We start from the raw sequence: 15,350 nt of genomic DNA, 5'->3' as shown, positions 1-15,350 counted from the left end.
ATTACTGAATACTCTATCTTGAAAACAAAAAAAAAAATCGTTGGAAAGGTGCCAGTACCACAGTGCCCATGAAACACCGTGCAAGCGTGCATGCAAGCAAGAGCACGGTATATATAGTCCACCGAGTATTGAGGGCAAACCAAGAGAAATCTTAAGGGGAAATTCAAACAAAAGCAACAAACAAATTAAATGAAAGCAAATTGGTCCTCTCTTTTTTTCTGTAGTCAGTGCAATGACACGTCACGTACTAGCACCCAGAAATGGTGGCATGAGCCCAATAACTCATGCCTGGAACTGGAAAGTGGCACCAAGGATTTCCTCTTCTGCTCACACAGGCCGGCCGCATGATTGACCGAGCTGCTGTTGCGCTGCATAGCACCAACCAACCCGGAAGCCCATCTCGTCCTGTCCGATCAGGCCTCCAACAGCCCAAGAAATACCGCCGCAAAACAGGCATCACTTGCTTGATTTCTTGCTCATCGTTACCATGGTTTTCCGTATAGATTCAAAGATACCAAAAGCAATTAGATGGACATGACTAGTCATACGAGCTACCGAGCTACAGCCTACAAGTGGTTTATCGTAGCTCCTCCTTTCTTTTTTCCTGCTTGACTGATGGACAACGGGAGTTCTTCCTCAGTTGTACAGGAGCATATAGAACCGTCTTGCTTGGGACTTACTCCCTCTGTCCCTTTTGATCAATCACTTGGGAAGTGTGCTGCCCTCACAGTCACACTTCCCTGATCTCAAATGTTCCAAAATGACATGGCTCTTTTTAGACGATAGATCTATGGTACATGAGCAGATCAGTGTTAGTCAGGTCAAGTTAGAACTAGGGGTCGTGGAGGATCATATGTAGTGGTTGAGTAGTATATAAATAACGCACTAAATCTTGCATTCTTAAATAATAATAATGACCGAAAAACACCAACCGTCCCATAGTATTTGAGCTGTCTCGTGTTTCTCTTTTTTTCCCCAAGTCGTGTTTCTTTTTTCCCCAAGAGACTATCTCCTCTAGTTTAGTTAGTTGGGGTATGTTTTTTTTTTGAGTTTTCATTTTTTGGAAAATTGATTCCAGAGTGTTGTTTTTGTTTTTAAGAAACCGACAGAAGCACTGACAAATCGTTTAAGACTTACAAAAGTCTAAAGAGATATGACATAAAACAAAAAATACACAAACTCATCAGAGATAAGAATAATACAGGAGCATGATGCTCGGCGCTCTCAAGGCCACTTGTCGCAAGCCCAACTCCTCCAGAATGCAGCTAAAAACCAACAGAGCTGTCATCAATCTCCCTCAAAAACTCTTCCATTCCATTTCTTCCAAATGTTCCACACTGTGTACATGAGTAGGCCTGCTACATGATTCTGTTGTTCTTGAGGTATCGGCTGTAAGGATTCTAGAGTACTGTGGCGGTGGAAAAAATGATTCTTGACGTGGCTTTAGAAAAGCTGTTTCTGACTTTGGAAAAGCTAAATCTAGCTGATTGTAGCTTTAGAAAAAATGATTGCATATCATGGCTTTCGGGAAAAAAAATACTTATTAGATTATGAGATTGCCTTTTAGATTTGTGTGTCCTAGGGGTTGTTTGGTTCCAGGGACTTTTTTTAAGTCCCTGGAACTTTTTAGTATTTAGAAGTATTAAATAAATGTTAATTATAAAACTAACTGCTGAACCCTAGGGCTAAACTGCGAGACGAATCTAATGAGGTATCTTAATCTATGATTAGCGAATGGTTACTGTAGCATCACTGTATCAAATTATGAATTAATTAGGCTCATTAGATTCGTCTCGCGAAAAAGCACTCATCTGTCAAAAAACATTTATAAACATATTTTATTTAATACTATAAAATAGTAAGATTCATTTTGATGTGATAGAGACTTCTGAAAAAAGTTTGGTTCCAAACATGACCCTAGTTGCACGCTCAAAACATCTCAGCTCCCGGACATCCAGCAAACAACTCCGATCCATGCCAATAGCTTATGATTCTAAGTAGCAAAGCAGGCAATAATCTATTTGTTTCTTACAATTTGCATGCTTCCTCTAGAAGCTGCACCTCATGACCGGGCCTGTCGACGTCTCCGTGTCTTCGGGGAAAAAAAGAGAAGAAGAGACCCGGCGATGATCCGGTAGCCAAAACCGTGCTTACAGTTGTGCCCAAAAGCTAGCCACAGCCGGGAGGCACAGGCAGGTCCGATCGATCCTCCTGTCTGAGCGGCTGAGCCGCGACCGACCGAGACCGATGGCACGGTGGTAGAATGAACGAGCCGGAGAGGTCGGCCGCGGCCGGCCGGCCGCTTACTCCCACGCCGGCCGCGCGCGTCACGAGGAGCGAGCAGGCCACAGCCGGCGACGGGCGGGGCACGGTGCCCCACGCCTTTCACCGATTCGGCAGCTGCCCCCGTCCACGTCGCGCTCCACCGCTCGTCCTCCCCACCCCGAATTGCACACACACGCCTTGTCCTTCACCGCGCGCCTCACCACCGCCTCCTCCTCCTTATCACAAGCAACGCGGCCTCTGCCTTCTCCGTCCCCCGTTTCCCCTTCTTCTCCTTCCCCGTCTCGCTCCCTCGAGCTCCTCGCTCTCCGGCGGCCTCTAGAATCTGCTCCGGCTTAGCCCAGCTAGCTAGCAGCTCGAGACCGTGGAGGCGGAGGGCGGCGACCGGCTGGCCGAGGAGGATCCCAAGATGGGGCGCGGCAAGATCGAGATCAAGCGGATCGAGAACGCCACCAACCGCCAGGTCACCTACTCCAAGCGCCGCACCGGGATCATGAAGAAGGCGCGCGAGCTCACCGTGCTCTGCGACGCCCAGGTCGCCATCATCATGTTCTCCTCCACCGGCAAGTACCACGAGTTCTGCAGCCCCGGAACCGAGTCAGTGCTGCCGCTACATACCTCAATCCATCTCATCCATCTTTCGTTCTACTCTCTCGCTGATTCTTCTTCACGAGCTGCTGCTCGATTTCACGCTGTTCCAGCTTGGTTCTGTGCATATCGATCTGCTCATCTCTCGATTGCTTACTTCGCTTCTTCTGTCGGTGGCTGCTCTTTGTTGTTCTTGACTGATTGCAGCATCAAGACAATCTTTGACCGCTACCAGCAGGCCATCGGGACCAGCCTATGGGTCGAGCAGTATGAGGTGATCGATTGTCTCCTTTTGTCTTTCCGTTCCTTCTCTTTTTTGCATCAGGCACCATGGCTGCTGCTTTACTCTTCACCAGTCCATGAGATGACGAGATCTGAAAAAAAAACTCTGGTGTTTTGCTTGGTTTGACTACTGCAGAATATGCAGCGCACGCTGAGCCATCTCAAGGACATCAATCGCAACCTGCGCACAGAGATTAGGTCAGCACGAGATCACTTTCCTCTTTATTAATTTCCTCTATTTGGTTTCTCATGGGGATTTCTGTGCAAGATGGGGGATTAATTAATTCGCAAAGCGTTTAGTTAACTTTGATGCTTGATTTGTGTGTTTAGGCAAAGGATGGGTGAAGATCTGGACAGTCTGGAGTTCGACGAGCTGCGCGGTCTTGAGCAAAATGTTGACACCGCTCTCAAGGAGGTTCGCCACAGGAAGGCGCGTACAAACCCTAATCTTTATGTTCAGATCCTAGATAGCTAGATCCATCTCTTTTGCAAACTGATGTCCTCTCTTCAGATCTCTGCATATTTCATGCGCCTTGGTAGATCTTTGTTTATGTGTTTCTTGATTTTTTTTTGTGAATGCTTTTTTCTAGTACTCCTGTGCGCGTTCTTTTTTTTAAAGGAAGATATGTGTGTGCGTTCTTAATTTCTTCTTACGTGTCTTATTGTTTGTGAAGTAGTTAAGAAAAGATTTATCATACTTGGAGAAGACGATGGTATTATTGCTAATGTCCTATATATTGATGCATATCGTCAGCTATATGTTCTAGAGTAAATTTCGTTTTTTTACCCCAAAAAACATGTTGCGTCGATATTTCTCTGTTCTCAAAAGAGAAGATGTCAGAGAGAATTGCTTGTGATTTTGAAAATCTTGAATCATTTCATCGCATGCTTATTATGTTATTGACTTTTTAGCTCTTTTGCTGATCTTTTTTTTCATTTGATTTTGCAGTATCATGTGATCACCACACAGACTGAAACCTACAAGAAGAAGGTAAGAACGAATGAAAACCAAGCATTTTGCAGTATCTATCATGTGATCCGATCCCACACACACTGTGCATCGATTTGCTCATATATTTTCCAAGTCAATTGGGCAATGCAAGTTTTAAGGGTTAGCTGCCCCTCAATTTATTTGTCATCACTTGTCACCGGCTTATTAGTTTAGTCCAGTGGCCATGGTGATGTTTCCAAATCAGTTTGCAATTAGCCAAAACATCACTCCTTTCTTTTTTTAGGCTATATAGCTTTTTTCATATAAACATATGCATATTAATTGCTTCGGCCGGTTAAATGAATCATTTGCGACTTAAATAAGATATACATAATTGAGAGTTTGCTTACCACCTCTTCTACTCAAACTGAGAAAACCATGTAGATCGACATGCATGCAACCCCAACCACCTTCATATCTTTGTACCTGCACATTTGACTCTTCAAGTAGTGATCAAAGCTAATATCTGACAGACACCACCACGCCTCGCTCAAACTGAGACTTGCATGCTCTTGTCCAGTGTACATTAGCATGCATGTCTGTGCATTTCCACACTCAATTCCTCCTCCGTGTAAATTCGAGGCTCTACTCAAAGTAGCTCCACGTTGTAGAACTGTGTCCTAGATCTTGGTCCATCTCATGTGCTCTCATGGCACGCGCTCGTACGCATCGTATGCAACGCTGTATTCTTCAATCAATAGGCTCATTGGTCTCTGTCTTTTAGAAGCTACAATGAATTGAGAACCAGAAAGCACAGGACTAGTGTTGGGGCATCCATATGCATGCGTCTGCGTGTTTCTCCCGTTAAGCCTGCTAGCTTAGACAGCTGCACCGCAGATGGCTTGCTCATTTGGTTTGGTCCCCCGGCTATCTCGGGAGTAGCATGTCAAACACTGATTTGTATGATGTAGCACCATAGCATGATACACACGCAGATAAGTACCAAAGTGGAGGCTTTATGATTTGCAGAAGTGTGGAAACAATGGAACCCATTAGTATGGAGGTACTTTGGCTTTTGATTTCTGAATGTAGTCTGTCAATACGGCTGTGCCTCGACCTTGCATGCATGTATTTTGACTGAAATAAACATGCATCCAGCTCATTTCCAAATCACCAAAATTTTATCTAGCTAGCACGCGCCTTCATCCCCACCATGTGAAGGACACATATGGTTTGTCCATCACTCCATCAGATGCAGATAGCTCCTCCTATTGTATAGCATAAATAACTTATTATATTGCAGTTAGAGCAATATAATTATTAAAAGAACCTGAGTTTTTATTTACTTTTTGGGTAAACTTTGTTTATTTCATGCTATTAACATTTTAGCAAAAAAAATGCAAGATATTACCTAAAGACCTCATGGAGCACAGCTAGGCTTTTAGTTAAACGATGTAAATTAATAACATGTATATGCCTTAAATTTGGTGATTTTGACCGTGCAGGAATGCATGGCCCAATAATGTCTGCAATTTGATCGACAATTCTTGTTTGGTAGACTTGTTAACAGGGCAATATGCATGGTCATGAACACAATATTTATATATGGGACCATGCATCATATAGTAGTACCAGACTGCCAGATACTACCAAGCACACCGTACGGTGATTCTTGTTTAAGCATGCACATGAATTGGGCTAGCTAGGCACATATACACAAAACTAACATTGCTAATAGCTAGACATAGTTGCTTCTTGCTAGCTAGCCAGAAGATGCAGGCAAGCAAAGCAAGTGATGACCCATTTTCTCTTTAAGTAGGCTGCTTATACTTTATACACCATGACGTCATCAATGATTTTTGGATTTTGTTACTCGATGAGTTAAATAATCTTACACGACGACGACCTTGCATTGCTTAATGTTAATATTATATATGCTGTGTATACATGTGTGTGCAGGTGAAGCATTCTTACGAGGCGTACAAGAACCTGCAGCACGAGCTGGTACGTGTGCAGTGGTTAATTATATATATAAGCAACTCGCGATTGCAATCATCGCTTAAGTAATTTGTGATCTATAGCTACTACCGGCCAGCTTGATATATATATCTGACGAGCGAGGTGTGTGCGTGCAGGGCATGCGCGAGGACCCGGCGTTCGGGTTCGTGGACAACACGGCGGCCGGCGGCGGCGGGTGGGATGGCGCGGTGGCGCTGGGCGGCGGCGGCGGCGGCCCCGGCCCGGACATGTACGCCTTCCGCGTGGTGCCGAGCCAGCCCAACCTGCACGGCATGGCCTACGGCTCCCACGACCTGCGCCTCGGCTGATACATCTGCTATCTAGTGGCGATCGACTTGCATTGCCATGCCCTGCAGTGTCCATCTCTGCACGCCAAGCAAGTTCGATTCATCACCTAGTAACGACTAAGGTATTGTAACGAATAAGCTGACGAACTAGCTAGCTTAGCCGCGTATGTGCTTGTTTCGTCCACGGCCCCAGCTCTAGCTACGTGGTATTATTGTCATGTCATGTAATCTATCGTTCGTGTGCTATACTTCTACAGTACTAACTACTTTGTGTGACGTGTATCATTTATTGTTGTATTGTATTGTATTGTGGTACAATGTACTGGCTATTGGTTGATGTTCAAGAAGAAACAGTGTATTGGTTGATTACGTCAGACATGATTGTTCAGATAACATAGTACTACTATACTATACATGGTGATGGTCGGCCTTGTATGCTACTGAATGATCCCCGGTTTGACATGCTGACCAATGATTAGAGTATCATCTATCATCGGTGTGACTGAATCAGAAGCAGCACAGAAATAATCTAGGTCTCGCACGCGACCTGGAGTTGATCCATCAACAGAATATTTTTTTTATTATGTTGGAACAATTGTTGTAACTTCACACTAAAATTGTTCCGTATTCAAAAAAATGTTCAAGTGTGATATTACACTACTAGAAAACGGGCCATCGGTCCTGGCCAAAGGTTCAACAGCAGCCGGTACCTTTGGCCATCAACCGACCTTGTGGAGGGCAATTGGCACCGGATGGTGGTTCCAACCGGTTCCAATGCGTCACCATAGGAACCGGTCTGAACCACCACCCGGTACCAAATGAAGACTACGCTAAAGGCACCGGTTTATAGGAATAACCGGTTCCTATGGTAATGAAACATGGCAGCTGCCAGGAGCTCGGGCCTAAGGCACCGGTTGATGCCTTGACCTGGTGCTATTGAATTAATTTTAGCACCGGGTCATTGAAATGAACCGGTGCCTTTGGCCCGAGCCTATAAATACCCTAGCCCCTCCCCCTCTCAAGCTGACGTGAACTCACGGTTCATGGCAGCTGAGTGGGGTGAGGGGAGGCGAATTTTTGCTCTTTTTTGAAAAAAGGGTTAGTTATTTTTCTTTATAACTTAGCAATTAATTTTTAGAAACAGTTATTACTTGATTTAGTTTATATATGTGATAATTATTTTTATTTGTAGCATCTTATTGTAGTTATATACGTTATCAATTTATTTGATATTTGAATACTATCAAATTATTGTATTTATATGTTTTTTCAATTTATTTGATAAGTGAATAGTATCTATTTATTATAGTTATATGCATTATCAATTATATAAATATATTGTTATAAATTGGTAGTATGAATGAACTATTTGTACAGTACAATGATGTATATAAATGTATTGTGGACCCAGATGAGTCGGCAATGGATGTACATGGCCGACCGGCGTTCAAAGGAGTTCATGGATGGCGTGCATGAATTCATAGAAGCAGCCGAGAAACACAAGTATGGCGGTTTCGTTCGTTGTCCATGCAAATTTTGTAAGAATGAGAAGGATTACTCATCATCAAGAACCATCCATAGTCACTTGTTCAATAGTGATTTCATGCCGAACTATTATGTTTGGACCAAGCATGGCGAAAGAGGAATTGTGCTGGATAATAATGTAGAAGAAGATGACAGGATTCCTGACTTTGCAGCCAATTATAATTCCTTTTTCAATGACACTGGAATGGGTGAGCCTGAAGAAGATACTGAAGGATACGTTGTAGAAGATGATCTTGGTCAGATGCTGCGCAAAGCTGAGGAAGGTTGCGAAACAGAAAAGGAATCGAGAGATCTGAAGCATATATTGGAGGACTACAGAACATTGTTGTACCCTGATTGCAAACAAGACCAAAAAAAGTTGGGTACCACATTGGAATTATTGCAATGGAAGGCATCAAATGGTTTGTCTGATAAGGGATTCGAGGAGTTGCTGAAACTTATAAAAAACTTACTCCCTGAGGGTAACACCTTGCCGGAGACAACATACGAGGCAAAAAAAGTTATTTGTCCTTATTAGAGGCACAGAAGATATATGCTTGTCCTAATGACTGCATCCTATATCGAGGTGAGTATGGAAATTTGGATTCATGCCCTGTATGCAACGCATGCCGATATAAGATCCCTTGAGATGATCCAGGCGACGTTGAGGGGATGCGTGTCAAGAAGAGGGTGCCTGCCAAGGTGATGTGGTATTTTCCTCTAATACTATGTCTGAAACATTTGTTCATGAACAAAACGAATGCTAAATTGATGCGAATGACGAAGGGAAAATGTTTGGAGTCAAGTATCGTGACCATGATTTCTTCCGCGGGGAGGACGACTTCTGGGTGTACTTCCAAAATTTATATCACATTTACCATCGACAAGCCCTCGACGCCTCTATCATCACCATTTGGGTTTTGTAAGTATCACTTACCTCTACATTAATACTTTTTGTTAACAAGAACATAATTATATGTGTGCATTATAAAATTTCTATTGCATCGTTTAGACAGGAGATCCAAAGAAGCCGAAAATATGGATGGCACCATCAGATCGGCTTCATGTCTCCTTTGCTAGTCAACCAGAAATTGATCAACGAAAGTTACAAGGAAACATGCCAAAACATGTACGATTCGTTGACTAGGCAAAATTATAAATCCTATATATTCATACCATACAACTTTGGGTAAGCCTTGGTCGACTTAATCCTCTGTTATATTACTAAATAAATACTAAGTTGTCTAATACATTTATGTATATATCCTATCTATATCTGCAGTTATCATTGGATTTTACTCATACTTTTCGTAAAAACCGGCAATCTTATAGTCTTTGACTCAATGAGAAATCCAAAGTCCGCAATCCAACATATCATAGACCCCTTGAACAGGTAAGTTCAGTTTACACAATCAAATCCTTTTTCTGTTAATAACAATTCCTGAATATCAAACTTAACTTTGAGCGCAGGGTTTGGAAAAAATTTGTGAAAAATAACAACGGACGTGGTCAATGGAGGCCCGAACTGAACGTTAACATGGATTATCCAGTATGTTCATTCATAAAGATTTGTCTAGTTAAGTATATTATCCCAAATTGTTCTATAAATTGAGTAATTTATTTGTTTCTCCTTAAGTGTGCGAGACAACAACAAGGAACTGATTGGTGCGGGTACTACGTATGCGACTACTTGCACATCATGACTCCATGCGGGAAGGCTACTGATGAAGAAACGAGAGTCCGTCCAAACCGTTCACTAGTATATTTTCATAATTGTACTAACGCACATGATGTTAATCCTTTTTTTCCTAAATGATAGATGTCTCAAATGGGGGATGAATGTTACTCTACTGATCAGATCAACGTCATGTGCGAGCAGCTCGCCGGATTCATTTTGAACGAGATCTTGGATCCTAGAGGCGAGTTCTACCACGATGGTCACATCTATAGAGGACTTCCGTCGACCTCCTGAGAGGACTAGTAGTTGGACTGCTAACATGACTTGTATATTTATAAATATTTTTAAACATTATGCCTTGATGTTTGTAAATTTATAAATATATTAGTTCATCTAATTAGTTTAATTATATGCTCGCATTTCACTTTTAGTTAGTTTCAAATATTCTATGAAAACGAACACGAACGACCAATGAACGTATAGTACTGTAGAGCTTGAGTGCGTTTAGCAATTATAAAAGAATAAGCAGTAATAAATATAACAAATAAAATTGGATTTGGGAAAAAAAGGAAAAGGTCATTGGTACCGGTTGGAAATACCAACGTGGCTGCCTCTTTGGTACCGGCTGGTCTTTCCAACCGGTACCAATGGAAGCCTAAGTCACCGGTTGAAAACCCGGTGTCTTAAAGCGAGGCCATTGGTCGCGGTTGCGAGGCACCGGTTGGGAAACCGGTGCCTTTAGCCCTTCTCAGCCGGTGCCCAAGGCACGTTTTCTATTAGTGTTATTTCATAGATTTCGTTGTATGAAAATTAAGTGTGATTTTGATTTGGATATACGGTTTGGAAAATATAATTTTTTTCTCATGATTTCTTCTCAGACCACATGTCCGGCCTATTTTTGCTTCTATAATACACTTTGACTCCTAGTCACATATGCGAGCTCTAAATAGCCCCCCAACAATTCAGTCCTCCTCTCCCGTCTGCGAAGCATCGACCGGCCCATGCCCTCAAAAAAAAAAGGCATCGACCGGCCCATCAGACCCCAAAAGGTGTTATCTTACCTATCGGGCCGCCCGTTCGCTCGCGGCCTCGTGCCCATGTTTCCATCGTTATAAGAGGCTGTTTTGGGCTTTGTCAGGACCTAACTCCATGATGGTTGGGCCTGCAGCCCAAATACATACCTGCAGCCCAAAGACATGTTTCCATGTCTTCGTTTTCTCTGTTGATCTCTTTCCCCACTTCCTTTATTTTTTTCTTTTTTGATGAAATGAGAAGGAAGGACCCTTTCGTCTTCTTTTTACGACCCCATGTGCTGTTCTAGCATTAATTGTTTTGCTTGCATCTTACCCTCAATAAAACATCGAGTTTTGGTCAAACTTACCCTCAATTAAAAAAAAGGATATTCTGATCCACCCTACTCCCTAGGCGAATGCGATGCTACTTCGGCCTACCCTGCTTGCTTTGGAATCCACTAGGCTAGTCGATCCAAAAAGAGAGAGAAAAAGAGAGAGAGAAATGCAGTTCAAAAAGAAACCATGGGGAGAGAAAGAAACGAAGCCAAAGCAAGAGAGACAAACAGTGTCTTTTCGGCGCCGTGTGTGCTTTACTGTCATGTGCTACGCAAAATGCCGCATGCTTTCTTAATCATGCGAGCAATTCAATCATGATTAATCAACACCGTGTTGATTGCCCGCGTCCAAGAAAACATTTCTATAGTAACAATAATTAATTTTTTTTTGAGAGGGAGTAACAATAATTAATAAAGAGACTGCTCCCAACGAGAGAGATGACGGAAGAATAGGACGTGCTGGGCTTTGGGCTCAAAGGCACAAACTGACCGGACTTTCAGCAAAAGGGCCCCAACAAAGGTGCATGGGCCGACCTGCCGGCCAGGATAATAATTAATCAAAATTTAAAGATGGCATCACATGACCCCCAACATCTTCCAAACATCCCGTCGCCAGCAGAAAGCAGCATTTGACACTTTGTCAGTGATGGAGATACATCATACTGCGTGCATTTTTTTTCTTAAAAGAGACGGTCATGCTTGTGTTTCTTTTGGTCTTGGCTAAATGACCGTTCGGACGACGACCTCTATTCAAACAAACGTAATTATCACGAGATCAGAACTAACACTTGTCTTTTCGAAAGAAACATGCATGATCAAAATTCAGACACGCTGACATTACCTCTCCCCGTCCATCAGAGATCTTCTGCTCAAATCAAGGCGATTCAGTAATTAATTCTCTTTCGCGCTGCGGCGCCTCAAGTCAATGTGGTAATCGGAACCGGCCGGGCCCATTGGTCGGGGGGAAAGTGGCTTTTCCATCCGAGTATGCTCATCTTTGGGACAATGACCCAAGGAAGCTACCTAACGGGCTCTAAGTTTGTCCCTTACGCATTGGCAATCTCTGAAGCTGCATCTATTGGCATCTTCCAAACGCGGCTAGTCAACAAATTCATGATCAACCGCAATGAATATCACACATAGAACGCTGCAATGAACCTCATTATATGGATTGATGGGATTATTCATTGGGAGTGAAGGAGCATTACCAAATTATGACTTATTATGAGTATCAGTTGGATGCATGCATCGGTGTTGATAGTATATATTCAGTTCCTGCTGAAGAAAGATAGTCCATAGAATCGCTGTCGTACAGCTGCGGCAAGTGATGGTAATCTCACACAACCTTAACTAGATCCTAGATACTACTAGCAGGTTATTAGGAAAATAGATTGTTTGGGATTTGGAGGAATGCTTACTTATTTGGCTGTGCTTACTACGCACAGTCTCTATCAATAATCTTTTGTAGATATGGCTCTTCATCCTCAAACGCTCTAGCTAGAGATGCCCACTTTACACACACAACTAGGTTTGAATCCTAACAAATACTCTACTCCCTCTGTTCCAAGTTTTTTAGTCGATTTGGCTTTTCTAGGTGTATAGTTTTTGCTATGCATCTAGATATGTATCATGTCTAGCTAGCTAGGTGCATAGCAAAATTGATATATCTAGAAAAGTCAAATCGACTAATAATTTGGGACGAGGGGTAGGAAAGATATGATTTGCTCAACCAAGCAAATAAAAATATCAGGCCAAAAGGAATGCAAGAAATGAAACGTGAAAGAAGAAAACGTTCAGATTTCATCATCATCATAAAAAATCCTATTACACTATACTGCTACGAGATACTCCACTCCGATCCGAGCAGTGCTAGACCGATGCAAGGTCGTCCTGAAGTTGCTGCTATGTATCGTGTGCTTTTGGGAGTAACGGCATTTGGTGCTCGATCACGTACAGGATTAAGCGACGAGGGAGTGGGTACGGGGAATAATCGAGAAGGTGGCTGGACTAGTGCCAGCAGGCACCAAAGCTGGCCGTAATTTGCGCGAGGAAAAGGGCCGCGCCGGGGGCGACAGGGTAGCCGACAAAACGAAAGAAGCATCCATCCACCGCGGCTGCAGATGCTCGTTAATGGCTTAATTAATGAGGAGTTACAGTGATGTCATCATCACATAGAGACAATATGGGGTCCGCAGCTGAATCTGTCGCTTTTTCCATCTATCAGGCCGGCATGCACTTCTTTTTCATATACAATACAAGTAGAGTAGAAGAATTTCAAGTTCGTCAGAGGCTAACTACATACTCACTAGAGAAATTTATAGGTACGGTGATCGAAATCAGGTGTGACTGACTAGCTAGGAAAAATATACAAATTTAAAAAATTAACTTGAGTCTTTAGTAGTGGTAATTAATAGTTATGAGTAGTAAGAACTTGCTGTAGGTCGAATTGATGGTGATTGTCCATTTCTGACGCGCCGTCCGGTTCTGACGACGCGCGTACTGCACTGCACTGGATCTGGCTTTGCCGTTGCCGGGCGCGCACTGGTGTCAGGCGAGTTCAGACGGCGGACGCCGGAGCCGGAGAGGACCACGCACACGCAGCAGGTAGGCTGGCCGCCCGCCGTCTGCCCCGGCCAGGCGGCAGCAGGGCAGCAGGGCAGCAGCAGCCGGCCGGCGCGCAGACTGGATCACTGCATATGCCTCCACCTCCACGCCCCCATCAGATCCGATCCACGCACGCAGGTGACAGCAACATGTATTGGAAATTTGGAAGCTCCCTCCCCCCGTGTCTCCGTCCGAGCTCTCGTTCTGACCTGCTGGGCGCCCATGCATCCATCCATGGCGAGACCCATGCCCGTGCAAGTAACCCATTCAGTTCAGTCCAGGCACCTGCTGCAGCCGCAGATGGCTTGGGCGCTGGGTGACTGTCCATGTCCTCGGCCTGTTCGCTCTCGCCAGCTCGTGCTTGTGCTCGTACTCGTACGTGGAAGAAGTTGTGGTCGACGATGGAGATCGCCGGCGCAGGGGCAGTACAGAATCGCCTGTAGGTGCTTGTGTGTGTGCACTGTTCCATGTAAACGAGCAGTCGAGCACGCACTTGCAACAGTGCTCTGATCCAGTGCGTCGTCGTCGTCGTGATGCAATGCAAGCCAAGCCGGTAAATTTTGTCTCAGGCAGGTGCAGCGCAGTGTGCAGTGGGTGCGGGCGTGGGGTACTCTCTCTGGAGCAAGCAAATGAGCGATGATCTGGAGCATTTGTAGCATATCGAGATGGCAATATACTTTGTCGCTCGAGTAACTTAACTAATTAGGCTAACAATGAAATTAACCTTGATTTTTCTGCAGCTAATAATTAATATTAAGCTAGCTAGCAGTAGGTAGATAAGGTCCATGGAGAAGAACAGTACAGTGCTCACATGTGTGATACAAGTACAGAGAAGCACTGTTCTCTATGATCTTTTTGTTTCTTAAAAAAAAAAGAACAAAAATAAACTAAGCCTGCCTGCAGATTAACTGATCCCAAACCGAATATATATACACTCTTAGTCTTAGCTAGTAGCAGGAAACAGCAGCAGTGCTGTTATTAGGCCAAGGGTAGCCATTGACGCCAAGCAGCTAGCTAGGAAGCCGGAACAGTACAGTGGTGGCCGTCAGTTGCAGGCTGCCTCCCATCGGCAAGCACTAGAAAACACCGGGTACTATCGCCTCGGTCCTGACGAGCGAGGGAGCGCTGAAAGAAAGCGTCAGGGGTCAGCCTGCAGCCGCTCGCACACTGCCCAAGGCCATAGCGACGACGCCTCCTCCTCGCTACTGATGATGAGTAGTAGTAGCTAGCTGCTGATCCCTAGCTAGCTACTGCTTCCCGGCCTAGCGGCAGTACATGCCCTGCTGCCGATGAGCGAGAGATCCTCCATGGATTAAGCAAAACCAAATTAACAAAGCGATTTTGTCACGACGCGCAGTGGAGGATGCAGAGCTAGCGCCCACTAATCTTAATTAGTTTTATTCGGCCGAGCGGCGCGGGCACATGCGCATTGACAACAAGGGGGGACGCGGTTTTGCATTGTGCGCGCATGTGCTGCGCGGCTGATCATCTCTGAGGCTGAGCTGAGCTGAGCTGAGAGCTTGCGGCCGGCTGCGTGAACGCGTCATGTCTTTGTATATATAGGACACTGTTCTTCGTGGTTAAGTATGTATGTAGACCGGGGTAGGAGTACTAATTGAGCTAGTACGTTTATGTGTGTAGGGGCTACGGCTGCTAGCAGGCACTATAGTAGTGTTCTTTTCTCCTAAGGCTATGTTCACCTCCCTCCCATTCCTCCAAACTTTCCAAACTTTCCATCACATTAAAATCACATCGAAACATTAAATATAGCAAATGACCCATGCATGGAGTACTAAATGTACGTAA

General features: G+C 44.2%; 1 protein-coding gene across 1 annotated transcript; it reads left to right on the top strand.

Annotated features, from left to right (window-relative positions):
• The first annotated feature begins 2,350 nt into the window (after nt 1-2,350).
• On the top strand, nt 2,351-6,768 carry LOC120704468 (MADS-box transcription factor 16-like). The gene is made up of 7 exons (XM_039988865.1): nt 2,351-2,880; nt 3,079-3,145; nt 3,290-3,351; nt 3,484-3,583; nt 4,103-4,144; nt 6,044-6,088; nt 6,220-6,768. The coding sequence occupies exons 1-7, from the start codon at nt 2,693-2,695 to the stop codon at nt 6,409-6,411; spliced, it is 696 nt and encodes a 231-aa protein (XP_039844799.1). The 5' UTR covers nt 2,351-2,692; the 3' UTR covers nt 6,412-6,768.
• Nucleotides 6,769-15,350: the final 8,582 nt, after the last annotated feature.

This window comes from Panicum virgatum, chromosome 4K (genome assembly GCF_016808335.1).
Source record: "Panicum virgatum strain AP13 chromosome 4K, P.virgatum_v5, whole genome shotgun sequence".
NCBI classification, from domain to species: Eukaryota; Viridiplantae; Streptophyta; class Magnoliopsida; order Poales; family Poaceae; genus Panicum; species Panicum virgatum.
This window is presented reverse-complemented; position numbering and strand designations above follow the sequence as displayed.